The sequence below is a fragment of the Arvicola amphibius genome, chromosome 17 (genome assembly GCF_903992535.2).
Source record: "Arvicola amphibius chromosome 17, mArvAmp1.2, whole genome shotgun sequence".
Classification (NCBI taxonomy): domain Eukaryota; kingdom Metazoa; phylum Chordata; class Mammalia; order Rodentia; family Cricetidae; genus Arvicola; species Arvicola amphibius.
Genome location: NC_052063.2, coordinates 37,908,923 through 37,927,622, shown reverse-complemented (window position 1 = coordinate 37,927,622; position 18,700 = coordinate 37,908,923). Strand labels below are relative to the sequence as shown.

General features: G+C 44.6%; 1 protein-coding gene across 2 annotated transcripts in view; it reads right to left on the bottom strand.

Moving 5' to 3' along the window:
- Srgap1 (SLIT-ROBO Rho GTPase activating protein 1) overlaps nucleotides 1-18,700 on the bottom strand; it is a 273,611-nt gene that overhangs the window by 146,033 nt on the left and 108,878 nt on the right. For both annotated transcript variants that reach the window (XM_038314549.1, XM_038314550.1), the window contains exon 2: nucleotides 2,036-2,231. In XM_038314549.1, the coding sequence (XP_038170477.1) occupies nucleotides 2,036-2,231 (196 nt within the window). The remainder of the gene's footprint in view (nucleotides 1-2,035; nucleotides 2,232-18,700) is intronic.

The window sequence follows — 18,700 nt, the reverse complement described above, 5'->3', positions numbered from 1 at the left end:
CTACTCTTCTTTTAATCCAGGCTCCAAAGTCATGGAAGGGTAGGAAATGGAATTTCAGATCACTGAGAAGAAAGAGGCCCAGTTCTCAGCAGCACCCCCACAGCCAGGCTGAGCAGATTGGAGTGGGGGTGGGTGGTCTCTCTGTTGCCCTTGTGTAGGAGGACAATGAGGAGGGCCGACAGTGAAGCTTTCTGCTCCAAATCTTTATCTTGGCTTTACCTTTCCACAGCTGGCCTTCTGCGGGATTAAGGCATGGGTACCTTTGACAATACCTAGACTTCACTTCTTTCTTCTTTTCTCTCTCTCTCTCTCCTCTCTGTCTCTCTCTCTCTTTCTCCCTTTCTCTCTCTTTCTCTCTCTCCCTTCATCCCTCCATCCTTCCCTCCCTCTCTCCCTCTTTCTTTTTCCATTTTTTTTTTTTTTGACCATGGAAATATCCCCTAAATCCTATGGATCCAGGTGTACATTTATAAGATATCAATTACATTTTAACCGTCATTTCTGGTGTTTTACGGCACAGGTGTTTTCCACATTCCCTGGCCCACCGTGCTTTCTGAAACAAAAGCCCATGCAGCTTCTTTACTACCTCCCCACCTGGGCGTTCCCCTCTCCCTCCAGCGTGGCTAGATCAGAAGGCCACACGCCATAAGTGACCCTTGGTGTTCTTCCTTCTCTGATAGCTTCCCGTAGCCCACAACCTTACCTGTCACTTAAATGCAGGTGTGGGCAGTTCCACTTAAAACGCTCCAAAGATTCTTATGTCCACAGGAAAAAGCCCACAAAGATGTGTGAGAATTTGTGATGTGCTCCAATTAATGCCTGTGGCCACACTGCCCATCCGATTACGGTGTACTCCCAAAGAACCTTGCCAACCTGGCTTAGAGCCTTTCCCCTGCAGTCCTTTACTGAGGAGGTTCCCTTACTTCCTCAGTCCCCCTTCCAGCCAGCTAGTTATTGTGCAGACTCGCGTATTACTCTTCCTGGGAGACAGTTCAGGTAGTGTTTGCCTGGCAAGCTCAAGGATGTGTGAGTTTGAGCCACAGGGCCCAACACTGAGGAGGCGGAGATGGGCAGGTTATACCCCTGCGTTATTCTCTGGCCTTCACGGCAGTACACACTAACGTCTGTGCACCGCTATACATACATGCTCTGGCGTATGTGCATGCGTGTGCACACACGTACCCTACTCTGCCAGGACTTTCCCTTCTCATCTTCCATTACAGGTCACGTTAGCACAGTCTGTCAATGGAACCCCGCGCTGGTCCCTGTTGGTCACTTATGTACTTATGTACAATCACCTACCTGTCTCTCTGACTGTGCGGTTTAAGTTATAAAGTAAATTTCATGAACCAAATAACCTGCATTTTTTTTTTAATGACTACAAACAAGTTGGGTGGAGGTGGGGCATGCTCCCCAGGAACACTAAACCCAAACAAAAGTTGTTGCTTATTGTCTTACAGAAATCACCAGAGAGTGGCGCAGGTCTATAATCCTGGCCCGTGGCAGGCAGGACTTTCACAGGTTCAAGGCTCACCTGGGCTACAGAGACCTGGTTTCAAGAAATGCCAAGAAAAACAAACAACTCACTGCACAACTCCTGAGGCCTTTGCTTGAAGCAGCGCCTGCAAACTCACCCTTTCAAAGGTCTGCCTATGGCTGAGAGCAGCTTCTTCTCTGTGGCTGGGGAATTTTGTGAACAGTGATTTCAAAACATAAGTTTATGTCTCTGCAGCGTGAGTGGGAAGGGAGAAAGGCTGCTAGAGTGACGGGGACTTGATCACCAATAACTTTAGACAAAAGGGGAAATGCTCAGAACTGAGGAGGTTTGGAGAAAAAGTGGGTTACCTGATCACCTTGGAAGCTGACTCTGAATCAGGTCCCTCCTCCCTCCCTTCCTCCTCACTGCCTGCCTGCCTCCCGGACTCCTTCCCTCCCTCTCTTACCCCCCAACCCAGGTATTGAACCTATGAACTCATGCACGCCCGGCAAGCGCTCAGTCCCCAGAGCAGCACCTACAGCTGGAGAGAGCTCTTACTTGAACTGTTGGTGATCCTTGGTGCTTCTCGTTTTGGCCATGAACCTTTCCGCCAGCTTCTCCAGGTTCCGGGAATATTCCGTCTCGATTTCCGCTTTCTTCCGGAAGAAGTCTTGCAGGTCCTGGAGCAGCTGAACCCGCATCTCCGTCTGCTGCTCCAGGCATTTTTGCTGCTCCGCCAGCTGAGCTCGGATCTCTGAGGAGAGACAAGAATCCACCTGATGACATCATGAACGTGGCCAGGGTAAGCGGGCAGGCGAGGCACGAAGAGAGACTCCCGTCAATCACACCTTGTTACAGCCTCTGCTGGAGTCCTGTATATTAATTACATCTGTTCATGCATTATAATAACGTGCACTGCACACATGTGGCCACATGTGCAAGACAGAGTGGATGTGAGAACCAGAAGAAAATCTGTGGGAGTTGCTCCCACCTCCCTGCCATGTATGGCTAAAGGATCAAACTCAGATCATTAGCTTGGTGGCAAGTACCTCTCCCCATTGAGCCACCTCACTGGCCTTTGGTTGTTTAATTTTAAAAACATCTGTTGGTCTATTTTTTAAAGAAAAAAATGAGCTGAGACCCAGGGAAAAATACAGCAAAACTTGAACAGAAATATGTCTCACACGTGTTCGAGCACAAACACACACTGAGTCATGAGGGAAAGAAGTTACAGCTTGCAGACAAACCAAACGTTGGGGTGCTGTTGCCCTCAGAGCGGACTCTAAACTTGTCAGAGGCATTTTATACTTAACGACCCCTTTGGAGCCCGAGTAGAAAAGAAACGGGCACCGTCTCTTCCAGACACTGGAGCTGACACACGTGTCAGTTGGCACATTCAGAGACTGACATCTGGCAGTTTTTATTTCAGGCATACATTCCTCATTTGTAAAAACACTTCGCTTCGGGGTTTATAGGCATGCCGGACCTAAAAATAACTTCTTTCTATATCCAAATAATCCATTCAGAACAGGCAACCTTCGGGTCCAACTTATTCTATTCGTAACAGCAAGGCTGCTTTCTCAGCCTTAGTTTGATCACATTGCTCAAGCCAACACCTTTACATGACACCCATTCTGAGACTCCACTGACCGTGGTAATACTTTAGGAAGTAGAAATATGTGTATCTATGGATTCAGGGAAAGCATAGAACAAACACAATGGATACAAACTTAGTTGTTAGTAGCCACTGCAGGGAAAGCTGTGCTCTGGAAAACAGGTCCCACTAAGCACACACCACTGGCTAACTTTTGTTCTAAGATCTGTGGTTAGCTTCCAAAGACAAGGATAGTATTCCCTGTGGAGAACCTCCGTGCCCCTCCTTCCCCAGGGTCCACACCTATGCCCAAAAAGAGGGCAGCAATCTAGCTCAGTGGAGACAGAGGAACCCTGTTCCAAGAGTGCTTTCTTCAGTTCTTCGTAGGATCCCATCTAGACACAGCTGATGATGGATACGCGGGGGTACGCGGGGATTTGCTCCTGCTAGTTAAACTCACTAGTAGCCAGATGGTTACAGTGTGAGTGTAGGAGGTAGATCAAGAAATTTGCCGACTTTCCTAATACTGAATTATAACATTTACTTCATTTCTCATGTCAGCATTGCCTTCACAGTTGGTAAGGTGATGTCCTGGGACCCCGTCTCTGCTCTGTGAGCCTGACTACTAGAATACTTCCTCCATCTTTCTATCCATCCAGCTGCTGAGTAGTTGTCGCATTTCCCAGCAATAGCTTAGCAGAGAGACCTAAGCTCTGCCCTGAGATCTGTTATGGTCTAGGCACCGCTGCAGGGGCGGGGGGGGGGGGGGGTAAGGGGGGGAGGTGTGCCTTGGCAAAGGCAACGAGGCACACCTCACGTTCTCTCTGGGCTGAGGGATCCTCCTCCTAACCTCTCAGGAGTGTGGTGGTTGCCGGAGAGAACACATCAACAGACTTTTAACCACAAGGAAGGGCATCTGCTTCACCGTCAATCAAAGTAAGCGGTTTCCAATATAGTATTATAATCAGCGTGGCTGCCAAATGCTTTCTCCTAAAAAGATGGAGCTATTTTTGTTTCATGAAGAAGAAGAAGAAAAAAAAAAATCAAGGATGAGGGTGTTTTTCATTCAGGAATTCCAGTAAATCTTTTGAGATGAAGTGATTTTTAGCAAATCCTGCTGTGCTAAGAGAAAATGAATGAATCATATGAGGTCCTCCCATGAGCCACTTCCTCTCCCTTGGTATCCAATAGGAAATACAAGTGGCTCTGCTACAAAGCTTATCAAAGTTACTCGGCAATTACATGGGCTTTCTTCAACTGGGTATAAATAATTAAAACTCCTGGAAAAACCATGAGCCTTTGGTTCTGTACTGAGGACTACAAGTCCTTCCCTAACCCCAGATTCCTGAGCAGTCCATGAAGGCCTCTCACAGCAGCTCTCGTGGGCCAGTCTCGATGCGATTATTACCTTCAGACTCAAGGTTCATTTTAATGTAGCTGAGCACATCATTGTGGAGCCTGCATCTTATGCTAGGCAGAGTCCCAGGCTCTGGAGACACAGCTTCGCTGTGGACCAAATCCTTTTGTACACCATGAATATGTATTACTGTCATTGGCTAATAAAAGCTGATATTTTATCAGTAGCCATCCCCCCCAAAAAAATAGGTGGAATGATCAAACTGAGGCTACAGAGAGAAAGATGGGCAGGGTCAGAGAGTTGAGAGCAGCCGTGGAAAAGACAAACGTGCCATACTAATCAAGGTACCACCACATGGTAGAGCATAAATAAGGAATATGGGTTAATTTAGAATGCAGGAGCTAGTTAGTAATAAGCCTGAGCTATTGGCCAAGCATTAACAATTAATACAAGCCTCTGTGCGGTAATTTGAAAGCAGCTCCTGGGATAGAAAACTCTGCCTATACAGCTTATGCTATGGTGAACCTTCAAAACATAACTCACTGCTGCTCAGCTGGTAGAGGACTTGCCTACCATGGATGAAGCCCTGGGTCTGGCTTCCAGCATTGCGCGCATGCACCGGGAGTTGCAGCACACACCTGTCATCCCAGCTCTTGGGAAGCAGAGGCAGGAGGATCAGGAGATCAAGGTCATCCTCAGTTACAAGTTTGAAGCCATCTGGATTACAGGAGACATTGTCTCAAAAAGAGAAACAACCGATCTAAAAGCTTACTGCCCAGAACTACTCTCTTGAGACCGTACAGCCTGTAGCTCCATTCACATCAAGTGTCCAGGATAGACTCCTTCAGAGACAGAGGTAGATGAGTTTTGCTTGGGGGCTGGGAAGTAGCTGTGGTTGGGGGAGAGCTTCTTTTGGGGTCTGATGAAAAGGATCCACCAGAGTGCTTGATTCATCAGCGAGTTGTGTAACTCAGAATACACTAAAGCATCGCATTAGTAAACAGCAAACGCAGCGCACATCTCAGAGCCAGCTGTTCCATTTGGAAAAGACTGCGGCACCACAGTCTGAGGATCTCCGTTGCTGATCCATCTTTTTTTTTTTTTTTTTTTTTTTGAGACAGGGTTTCCCTGTAGTTTCTAGAGCCTGTCCTGGAACTAGCTCTCGTAGACCAGGCTGGCCTCGAACTCAGAGATCCGCCCGCCTCCGCCTCCCGAGTGCTGGGATTAAAGGCGTGCGCCACCACCGCCGCCCGGCCCCTGATCTATCTTAAGTGACGATGCCATCCTTTCGTACTTTTTTTGTACTTCTTGTCAAATCAGACAGGATTTAAAATGATGTCTACATAAAGTGACCTTTCCCTTAGTTCTTCCGTTTTTGTTGTGAATTTACCCAAAGCCCGACAGTGAATGGACTTACCAGATACCACTTCTATGTTCATTCTTATCAGTTCTGATGGATATATGACCAGGACCCCCACACTACTATAAAATGCCACAGAAAATGTAAAAATGTGGTATCTCTGGACAGGTTCTGCTGATCAATATTTAAAAGTTTAGGTCAGTACCTATTAAATAATCATAATGGCTATATCATTAATAATATTCATAGGTCTCAACTACTGTTATTTATTTTTATTTTTAACTATGTCTCCCCCACCGTGTGTCTGTGTGTGTGTGTGTAGGAATGTGCATTTGGGTGTATGTGGAAGCCAGAAGTGTTGGACCTCCCTTGGAGCTGGAGTTACAGGTGGCTGTGAGTCACCCAAAGCAGGTGTTGGGAATTGAACTCAGGTCCTCTGGAAGAGTAGTATGTGTTCTTAACCACCAAGCCAGCTCTCTAGCTCCTCCGGGCTTTGGCTGTTGTTTGTTGTGTTCTGAGTCCGAGTCTCAGTATACAGCCCTGGATGACCTGAAACTCACTAAGCAGACCAGGCTGGCTTTGAACTCACGGCCTCTAGTTACACACACCACCACACAAGGCAGCCTGTCGTTTTTTTCTTTTTTAAAAAAAAAAGACTGTTATTCATTTGTTTCCTAACTGAGCATCAAACAAAACGGAGAAACATCAATAGTTTAATAAGCATAATGCACAAGGCTTTGTAACCACTGTACCTGATCTAAGGGGAAAGGAAAAGTAGACGAGATAGTTCCTCTAGGTTATGAAAGTCTGCTAACACCAAATTAAATTATATTACCCAGAAATAAAGAAAATGGAGGAATGTCTTACTATTGCTTTGACAATGGGAAGTCCTAACTCTTAAAATAAACCTGTGTCAAATAGTATGTGTGGCATGGACACACTGATGCACTCTTGCTCTATGCATTACTAAGTGACAAGGGCTCTGGTGTAGACAGAGGGACCAGGGGATGCTATGGTCACCTGGCAGATGACAATACAGTAATAGTTGTGAGAGCACCATGGGCCACCTTAGTTCCTTCATTTTCCTTCTGTGGTCAGGTTTCCCTCTCATTAGGAGTCTACGTCCTGTTAGAATGGGTTAGTGCCTTCACCCAGGGAAATAAGGGAATGACGGGATGATGCACCAGCCTCTGGTCTTCAAGAAACTAAAAACCCAGTCAGACTCCAGCTAGTCCCACTGGTTACTTATGTGCTCACTGCTCATGTGACTGTTCCGGTGAGTCCTGCTTAACTAAACACCAGTTGTAAGGCTGGTGAGATCGGCTTCTTAAGCTGAGAATTTAGAGCAGAAAAGAAAAATCTATAAGAACAATGAGCTGAACAAGCAAAAGCCACTTTTCTCTCTTTGACTTTTCAGAACAAGGTGTCACTCTGGCCGTCCTGGAACTCGCTCTGTAGACCAGTTGGGGTTGGCCTCGAACCCACAGAGATCCTCCTGCGAGTGCTGGGGTTAAGGGTGTAGACCACCAATGCCCAGTCATTTCTCTACAGTAGAAACCCAAAGGATTCATGCTTCTGCTATAATCTGGGCAGAAATTAAGTAATTGCTGGATGGATGCAAGGTAGAGTTAGTGGTACAGGTCACGTGCCCTCAAATTGTCCTATGTCCTACACACGCGTGCGCACACTCTCACACACACACACACTGGGAATGCGTACATATACACACACATGCACACACAAGCACATGCATACACAATGTACACACACACACAGACACAGGGAATGCATACATACATGCACACACACGCACACACAAGCACATGCATACACACGTACACATACAGGGAATGCATACACGCATGCACACACAAGCAAATGAATCCACATACATAATCAGGCACACAAGTACATACACATGAAAAGACAAAGAAAAATGTTTATTGATCATTCCCCTGTACCACACTCTGTGGAGGTTCTAAATAACGCAGTGAAAGTCACAGCCTCATCTTAATAAAGAGGCACGGGCACCACAGGTGGCAAGGGCTGTTGCCCCTCACAGTCTTGAAAGTAGGAACCATGGGAACATTGAGAAATGTGGAGGGGATACTGTGGGACAAAGGGGGGGCAACTAAGGAGGCAGTCGTGGGTCAGACTCATCACAAGAGGGGAGACGTGTCCCAGGATGAGGATGGAGGGGAAAGGGCCACCACTCTGCACCTCAACGGCTGCAGCTGCATCCTTGACTGCACACAGATGGAGTCGTGCGCTAGGCTAGAACAGACTGTATGAGGAGTCTAAGGAGTAAGGCTTTATTAATATTCCACAGGCCATTTTCCCAAACCAGGTTGATGAGAGGACCCAGGCTCAGGATAGATTTCTAGATTTTGTTAGTCTAGTTGGACACAGAGTGGGGGATTCACAGTGAGTTTTCAGATAAATCGTTTCACCTGACATCCTAGTCAGATTTCTGTTGCTATGGTCAAACGTTGACCAAAAACAACTTAGAGGGTGTAGAAGTCCAGCATCAGTGGAAGTCAGAGCAGAAACTCAAGGTCTGCAGACAGGATCTGGACCAGATAATCATAGGGATGCTGCCTACTGGCTTGCTCAGCTTGTTTGCTCAGACAACCCAGGACCCCCAGGCCAGGACGCCCTGCCCACAGGTGGCATTGCACAGAAGGAGCTGGGCCCACAGGAATCATTAATCAAGAAAATCCCGCATACACATGTCCATGGAGGAGTAGAATGGGAATGATTCCTCCACTGAGGCCCCTCCTCCCCAGTGACTCTAATTTGTGTGAGAAAAACGAAAACGCACACCTGGCAACTTTTAGAAGCTCCACTGAGAAGAAACTACAGAACTCTGAGCAAGGAAGACAGAGAATCAGATTTGCATTCCAGAAAATGGCATAGATAAACAAACACAAGAAATGCTAAGTGTCCTGTATACCTCACCAAATAGTTTCATTTGCAAGCTTATAGCCTCCTTCCAATGATAAATTAGTGGCTAAAATGAACTACCACCTGCAAGAACAACAACAACAAAATAAAATAATACGTAAAAATCTACAAGGAAAAAAATCATCATCAACAGCAATAAAACAAAAAAAACAGTAATTTTTTTTTTTTTTTTTTACAAAAAAAGCCTTCAAGAAAATAAAACCTCAGAACTCTTGCATGAACAAATGGGGCTCATGTTTCCCCCTGAGCCTCCCATTAACTTAGTCATTTGTGACTCATTTCCGTCTGCCTTCTGCTATAGAACTAATGATTACTGTATTTCCGTTTAATTTCTTATAGAGAATAGAAATTGATTTTCAGTTACATTGTTGAGAAATCCAAGGACCTGTTCAGCCCACTATGTGGCCATCAGTCACACTGAATAGCTGAAAGATGCCGTATTCTCAAATCTTTGTTTTTGGATTTAGAGACAGCATATCATGTAGCCCAGGCTGCCTGGCTCCAAAGTCACTAAGAGGCTGGCCTTGAACTCCTGATCTTCAGGCTCTACCCTGCAAGTGCTGGGATGAAAGATACAGATTCCAAAATCTTAATGAAAGAAAAAGAAAAGGACCCCAATAATTTATATATGAGTGCTAAAATAATAAACACTATAGACCATGTCTTATATATGAAACTAGTTTTATCTATTTACTTTTTTGGGTGTTCTTAAAATAGTATTAAAAATTAAAATGTAACTATTAAAACCATCAAAATTGCCAACATGTAATTACCACCTAACAGACAGTGTTCCTCTAAGATTTCAGAAAACTAGAGGCTAGCTTCCTGATGAGTGGATCTTGAGTGCCCATCAGTGCCCATTTGAAGAGAGTTAGCAGGCCTGGTCAGAAGACAAGGTTTAGGCATGAGGCAAGAGCAGAACTCACTTAGAAGTGTGGCATTGAAGGAGTAATAATTGCCATAGAACTCCGTGAAATAGCTACTAGCTTGTCGGTTTCCTTCCACAAATAGGGGAAGGCTGCAATGTCTAAGGTAGGTAAATACTTCCTTACCATGTGCTTTGTGAGACACACACACACACACACACACACACACACACACACACACGTTAAATGAAATCATCAGCAACAGGGGAGACAGAGGCCCAACAGGATACCCCATATCACCAAATGAAGCTTCTAGTACTAGGAACGAACTCACGGAGACTGATTTAAGGCCCACTCCATAAGATGAAACCCATATCCAATACCTCTTGGGTGACCAAGACTCTGATACTAGATAGCCCAAGGACGTAGGTGGAAACCAAATACTACTGTAAAGGAATGTAGAAAAAAATGACTGAATGACATTCTGCTATACTTATAGTCCATGGCTGGCTCGACTCTCATAGAGTAGCTTCCTCCTGCAGAAGGACTGAAACAAATACAGAGACCCACAGTCAGACAATTTACAGAGAGTAAGAGACCTTGGAACACCCAGGCATAAAAGGGATATTTCCACCAAATCCCTCCCTCAGGGCTCAGTGGACTCTGTGGAAGAGGAGACGGAAAGAGTGTAAGACCCGGAGGGGATGGAGGACACCAAGGAGTCAAGGCCTCTGTAGTGTGAAGCGGCGGGACCGCGTCCCGCCACCCGGCCACCGGCTAGCTTTACACCCGAAATAATTACACGGAAACTGTATTCTTTTAAACACTGCCTGGCCCATAGTTTCAGCCTCTTATTGGTTAATTCTCACATCTTCCTTTAACCCATATTTAGTAATCTGGGTAGCACCACGAGGTGTGGCTTACCAGGAGAGATCTTAACCTGCGTCCATCTCGGAGAGGAGCAGCATGGAGACTCACTATGGCGACTGCCTGAAGCGTCTCCCCAACTCTACTTCCTTGTTCCCACAATTCTGTTCTGTCTACTCCACCTACCTAATTTTCTGTCTCTTAAAGGGCCAAGGCAGTTTTCTTTATTAGTTAACCAATGAAAGAAACATAGATAACTCTCCTCCATCAGGCCTCAAGGATACAATAGGGAAGGTTCGCGCGCGCACACACACACACACACACACACACACACACACACACACACACGAGCTCACAGGGCCTGAGGCAGAGCACACATGGCGGAGTACACAGGGCCTGAATGGTACTGCACCAGACAGGACCCTAGAGCTGAAGGGGACATGGGCACATGCCCCAGCCCCAACCCAGAAGCTATCTCCAATTGAGAACCACTTGCAAATGAAAAATTAGTTTTGTTCAAGGAAGTCTCACTTGGAAACAAACCACTCTTAAGGGTAGGTACCATGGTGGCCATACTACCCAACAGTAGATGGTGAACACAAAATGAACTGAACAGCATTTCTGGAAGTTCTTTGTCTCATAAATTATGTCAGGGCCTACACACACACACACATATACATATACACATATATACACTAAGATATAATACTATATGTACACAATGATATGTCAGGGCATATACATACAACCACATATACATATATACACACATGTATATATGTATATGTATGTATATATTACTTTACAGATCCTTTGTGTATATGCTATGACGTCTAGCTTTTTTTTTTAAAAAATAGAATCCCTGTGGATGTGGATGTGTGTGTGTGTGTATCTGTATCTACATAGGTTTCTTGTGTTTTTTCCTTTGCTTCTTTTCTAATTCGGATTTGTTTTTGGTTTATCTTATTTTACTGTTATTCCTTAGAAGCTTGTTTGTTTTCTAAGGAGAGACAGAAAGGGGAGTGGTCTAGATGGAAGCAGAGGTGGAAGGAGCTGGGAAGGGTAGGGGAAGGGGAAAGCATATTTGGAATATAGTGTATGAGAACAGAAATCTATTTTCAACAAAAGGATCAACAACAACAAAAACAGGAATGAGAGAGAACCCTCTTTGGATTACATAGAGCCAGGAGCTGAGCCCTCAGTGTGGTTGATTCTCATGACTACTGACCAGGACGGTGGTCTTCAGCTTTCCACGTCTTCAACGTCTACCTTGATGCGAAGTGATGTTAGCCTCACTATGACTAAGCATCAGTTTTTAATAGCCTTTGAAAGCCAAATATATCTTGGCCTATTAACATTTTCAGAAAATGTATGAAAAGTGAATTTGCATTTTTCAGATGCTGCCCAGGAGCAGCAAAAAGGCAATAAATCTGGGCAATCAAAGACAGTAGTTTAATCACCTCGCAGCAAAAGGGCAGTTGAAGGAACAGAAGGACCCAATGATCCACTGTGGGGCTGTTACTTAGAATGACGAAGAGGCAGAGTTTCATTAACTTCCTCATAATTAAGCAAGGGCACTTAAGACCTGATTAGTAGATCGATTTTCACGACCAGGAAAAAGAACGTGTGTAGAAATCATTGATCTGTAGTGAAGATCAAGGTTCCCATTTCCCAATGGCACCCTCTAAACACCAGTAATAACTCAAGATGGAGTCTTGTGGACTACGGGAGGTTTTAGGGATAGAGAAGCTTAAAACTAGTTTAAGTCTTCCGTACTGAATTAATTGCACAATGAAGCTTTTCTACATGAAAACTGTTTTCCTTATTACAGAAATTGGGGTTTTAAAATGTCAACTAGAACCCAGTTCAAGCTCCTAGGCAAGTTACCATTTCCATCTCCAAGGAGAGAGTTATTTCATCCTATGACCTAGGATGTGATATGAGGTGTTCTTAATAAGCTTATCTCATTCTAGCAGCATCCTATCATGTGGTACCCTGTGTTGCAGGTGGGGAAGCTGAAGGATAAGTATCATGTTTAAAGTCAGATAATTAATAAATATCAGAGCTTGGATTTCCATTCAAGTTCATCTTGATGCAAAGTCTATATTACAAAATATGATGCCCAACAATTACATGTATAACCGCAGAGATCAAGTTTATTTGAGTGACTCAGATATGGTCCTTGCCAGCCTATTTTCTAGAATGTTCACAACAGAATGTGCAATGCTTAATCAAAGAGTTCACACATCATACAAGAGCTAACGTGCCAAGTGTCTAGCGTCATAAGCAGTATTTGAAGAAAACCAAAAGATCCCCCTAAAATATAGATACTTTCTAAAGCCTAGCTAAATGTCTGAATTTCCTAACACTTTCTTGACTGTTATGGCTTTTTGATACTGTATTTATCTGAGTTTTAAAATCCTAGTTACACTATTATTATTTTTTTTTTTCAAGACAGGGTTTCCCTGTAGTTTCTAGAGCCTGTCCTGGAACTAGCTCTTGTAGACCAGGCTGGCCTCGAACTCACAGAGATCCGCCTGCCTCTGCCTCCCGAGTGCTGGGATTAAAGGCATGCGCCACCACCGCCCGGCCACTATTATTATTTTGATCTAATTACTTTAACTCCTGAAATACAGATTATGTTTCTAAGCTTCCAAGTAGCACAGAGTAGGCGCTCTGATGTGCCTACTGTGTGGTCTTAATAAAGAGAAAAAGTCAAAAGTGTTTCGTTATGGTGATGCACTTAGTAACCAATATCTGCTAATTCATAAAGTTCTTCTTCATTTCCCTGTAACCCACTATGCCACTCTGTCCGGTCTTTTTCACTGTCCTGGTCCCCAGCTTGATGTCGCTTCATTTGTACAGCCTCTGATTTAGTCAGCAGTGGGAAAATGCTCCAGTGACATCCATCCAGATGTTCATATGTATCTCCCAAATACAGATGTACGCTGAAGGTCTACCACAGGACTAGAGAGATGGCTCAGTGCCTAAGAGCACTCACTGCTTTCCCACAGGGCCCAGGTTCAATTCCCAGACCCCACATGGTGGCATACAACCACTTGTAACTCCAGTTCCAGGGGATCTGACTTTCCCTTCGGGTACACAGACATACATGCAGGCAAGACACCCATCCACAGGAAAAATAAATACATTAAAACAAAACAACAACAAAAAATGTCTGCCTCTACCATAAGAGAATACCATAACTTGGGAAAGGAACAAATAAAAGATGGATAATTTCATTTAGTTCTTTGGAGACCCTGGTTAGAGACTTGAGATTGTATTGACAACTGTATTTCTTAGGCTGGTTTAACTGCAGCTCAATAAAGTGTCTCTAACAACCTCCCAGACTGCATGAATGGCCTGGGCTCCGGGATCAAGGAGCTGATAAAACAAAATGAGAAACACTTTAATTGCTTTGTAATTCCTCAGCACCCACTCAAACAACTCGGAGCCACAGCTCTGGCTCATAACAAAGCAAAGCTTCCAAGCTGGAGGCTCCACAGGCCTCACACAGATGACATTATTTGGTCATAAAGTTTTATATATTCCTGTATGCATGCGTACACACTGTATTCATACTCCAACACACACCTTTTAAAGATTTTTTTTTCCCCCAAGGCTTTTCCGGGCAGTCAGCCAAAGTCAAAGAGAAACCCTACATTCTCTCCCAGAAATGATGCAACTTGGCCCCTGATCCACAAAAGGCTCGCATTTTCCAGAAGGCTCTGGAATGGACTGCAGCCCGGGAGCTAGGACACGGTTTATGGTGGTGGGAGAGGACAAAACTCACTGGCTTAGTTCTGCTTGGAAATGATCTTACTATCCACAGTAGCCACGAGACCACGGCTCCGCACTTAAGCCAAAGCTGTAAAACCTGACGGGGATGCCCAGCCTTAAGGTCCCAAGTGTCATCCTTTTATAAGGGGAGGGCCTTATAAGTGAACACTGTGCAGAGCTGGGGAAGTCCCAGGGCAACAGAAGATGGCGCGGCCACGGCAAAGTCAATGACAAAGGAGAAATAGAAAACACTGGAGCCGAACTTGTTGAAGGTGTTGCCAAGAACACAGACGAGGAGGCTGGCATTGGCACCACCATGACTAGGGTTCCACACTCTAGCGCCAAGGGTGGCTTTAGGTTAATCCTGTGGAAACTGGGGAGGTGTGAGGTTGGCCCTCGATGCTGTAATTGCTGAACTGAAGAAGGGTCTAAACTGGGAAGACGCTTAAAGGAATTGTGTAGGTTGCTGTAATTTCTTCAAATGGAGACAAAAAAATTAAAAACATCATTTCTGATGCAATGAAAAAGATTGGAAGAAAGGATAAAAAAAAACACTGATAAGTGAATTAGAAATTATTACAATCATGAAGTTTGATCAAGGACCGATTTCCCCATGTTTTAATAACACAGGAAAAGGCAAAACTGGGAATTACAGGATGCCTGTGTTGTGCTGAGCTAAAAGAACATTTCTAATGTCCCATCCACTGTACTAGCTTTTGAAATTGCCAGTACTCATAGGAAGTTCTTGGCCACTGGCACAGAAAACGGTGGTAGAGACACTAAGTTCATTGGTTCTGAATGGGCTAAAATTTGATTTTTCAGTTGCAGCCGTTAAGTTCCAGGGTTTGAGGAAGTACAGAAGAGATGGTTACTGCTACTGGTGCAACAGTGCTTGGAGAAGAAAGAATAACTTACATCTTAAAGATGTTCAGACTCATGTCTGAGGAGAAATTGGAGAGACCAACAATGTCATGTTTTTTTAAAGGAAAAGGTGGCAAAATTCAAACTGAACAAAGCACTCAAGCAATCGCTGAGCAAGCAGGCATCACTACTAGTGAATACGAAGAAGAAAAGCAGCTGAAGGACCGCAGGTCTTTGATAGTAAAGAAATGTTGCAAAGTTCCTTGAGAGTTGGTTATGAAGATTTAGTGGGCATGGTGGGAATGGGAATCGCTCACCCCCAAACAGATTGTAAGAACTGCTTTCCTGGGTGCTGCTATGGTATCCTCTCTGTTAACCATGGCGGAAGTTGAAGTCACAGAAATTCCTGAAGAGAAGGAGCCTGGGATGGGCGCATTGGGTAGAATGGGAGGAGTTATGGACGGGGGCACACTCCAGCTCCTAGAGCCTGGGATGGGTGCATTGGGTAGAATGGGAGGAGTTATGGGCGGGGGGGGGGGCACACTCCAGCTCCTAGAGCCTGGGATGGGCGCATTGGGTAGAATGGGAGGAGTTATGGGCGGGGGCACACTCCAGCTCCTAGAATGGTGCTTTGGCATTAGCAGTGAACTGCAGGATGCTCAAGGCTGGGTTCCGCAGGTAAGCTTCGGGAGTCCGCGGAAGACAAAGCTGGCTGACATTTAAGGAAATCCCTATAGCATCGGCTGCTGGTTTGAGTTGACAGTATAGAGCGGTTTACTACTGTATTAAATGAGGACACCTGTACACTTGTGATAGCGGGTGTAAGAACCATGTATATAGCATTCTGCATCCAACTTAAGTCACTGAGGAATTTCTCTTCCCACTCTGTCATGGTAAAGATGTCCTGCTTGCCAGCACCAGCCTTTCTGAGAAGAGTTAAGAGAAGCGGCATAAAACTATGTGTCATTCTTCATGTGGCAAAATTTTGCTTAGAGTTGAAGATTTTATAGGCCTTGGCAAATACTGAACATCACCTATCTTTGTTAAAATTTCAAGAATATTCTGTTCGCTGTTTAACCTCTACAAAGTACCAAAGCAGCAGATGCATTCTCAGAGATAAGAAAACTCAATGACAAGTGTACTTATGGCTCTTCACGAAAGGCTGGCTTCTTCACAAATAATAGGAAGACAGAATCAGTTTAGGAATGGTCAGTAATGTCTACTCAGCATGAAACAAGCAAAGGTAAAAATACCTGTATTGCTCCGGTGACATCACTGAGTACTCTCCAGGCTCTGGACCCTGGAGACAAAAAGAGGAAGCCCTGCCTCTGGGGCCTTGGGACTAGCCACTGGCCTGCAGACAGGAGGCACGCCGCTGTGGGTTCTCTAACTTTCATTCACTGTGCGATGAAAGCAATGAGCCCCGTGGAGGAAGCAGAAAGATCCACCCCTTGGTGGGGTCATAATATGATGTCCTTATTAGGATGTGGCCAGAGGGGGAAAGAGAAGCCTAATTGGAGGAAATAGGCCCACCAGGCCCTCTAACCACAATGATTGACATCTTTAACCACAGATTGAAACAAACCTTTTCTGTTCTAGGCTGTGCCCCTCAGGCACTTGGTTACGTTAGTGACAAAGCTAAGCCGTAGAGGAGGCTAGCCCATGGAAAAGGGAATTCAAGAGCTGTTTCATACTTGTTGAGAAGAGAGTGGATGTGATGTGCTGGTCAGAATACTGAAGATGCAGGACGAAAGGGTTTATAAGTACTATAATGTCATAAAATTTGGTTTCTGCACATTTGATGTGGGAGAGTCTTCTGTTTGAGTTGATTTCATTGGCTAATAAAGAAACTGCCTGGCCCATTTGATAGACCGCCCCTTAGGTGGGTGGAGTAGACAGAACAGGAAGAGGAAGTGAGGTAGAAGGATCAGTAAGATGCCACGCCTCTCCTAAATTAGGCAGACTGCCGTGCCTCTCCTCAGAGAGAGATGCCAGATGCGATGAAGCTCCAGCCCAAGATGGACGTACGCTAGAATCTACCTGGTAAGGCACCACTTTGTGGTGCTACACAGATTAATAGATATGGGTTAGTCAAGATGTAAGTAAGAGGCTGAAAATAATGGGCCAGGCAGTATTTAAAAGAATACAGTTTGTGTGTTGTTATTTCGGGACATAAGCTAGCAGGTGGCGGGAAGCCGGCCCACAGCTAATTACTACAGAATGGCGCCCAACGTGGATAACTGAATCCACAGAAAGCCTGAGAAAGCTTGGGAAAGAATAGAGTAAAGCATGTTTTCTTGGTAGCAGCTATTTCTCAGGTTTGGCTTTGCTTGCTAGAGGTAAGAAAGTGCTCTCATCTAAGAGAGGCTTCCTGACTCAGCTTCAGCTGCAAAACATTGCAGCTCTTTTAAGAGGTCCTGCTACAAAACACTTAAATGCTGTTGATGAAAATTAACTGCATGCTTTTCGGTTTTCAGCCGTAGCAGGAAAAAAGCTGTGTCGTTTTAAAATGCCAGCTTTCTGGGCCATCCTGCCAGGGCAAACTCTGACTCTTTCAAGCAGGCGGTCCTGACTATGGAGCTTTTGAGTGTTGTTTAACACTGTTGCAGCTTGCTTGCTGGCAGGGACCTTGAAACACTGTAGAATTATGGCAATGAATGTGGCTCTGGCCAATATCTCAGCCACAAGGCCGGAATCACAGAAAGCTAAGGAATGGGCTGGATCTTGCTGTCAAAGCCACGGCTTTAATCCTACCTATATTGCTTGGTAAATTAAAGACTCGTGTGGTCAGAAAAAGAGAGATATACAGTAAAGAGAGATTCAAAGACAAAGAAAATCTCTAAATGGTTTGCAGTGAGTTAAAAATACATGCAGGCTAAAAGTTAAAGTTCTTACAGTTAAAAGAAAAAGAGAAAGAAAGAAAGAAAAAAGGAAGTAGTTTGTTATGGTGGTACACACCTTTAATCCCAACACTTGGGAGGCAAGGTAGATTGACCTCTGTTACTTCAAGGTGTGGTAGCACACACCTTTAATCCGAATGCCTGGGAGGCAGAGACAGACAGATCTCTGTGAGTTCAAGGTGTGGTAGTACACACCTTTAATCCCAGAACTTGGAAGGCAGAGGCTGACGGATCTCTGAGAGTTCAAGGACAGCCTGGTCTGCAGAGTTATTCCAGGACAAAGATATACAAAGAACTTATCAAAAAATAAAAAAATAAAAGTAAAAATAAACGAAATAGAGGTTAAAATAAAGCCGTACAAAGATGGAAAATATACGGAGAATCTTGATACTGTATACTATTATACTCTCTTTGAATTGTTTGAATGCTGAGGAAGAAGCAATAGCTGCTAAAAGATATTTGTTTACAAATGCTGCTGAACTAATCCAAGATAGATATTTTGAAAATACCTTGACTTCAGAATTTAGATCTAAGGATATGATGCTTTGGAAAGGAGTTTCTTTTGTTTTTACAGAAAATGAGACCGTGTGGATTGCTTCTATCCCAATATGGTATGATAGACCACGCCCTCCTGAAAGGTTGCTGTGAACACCTTCAGAAAATTACTTCACCCA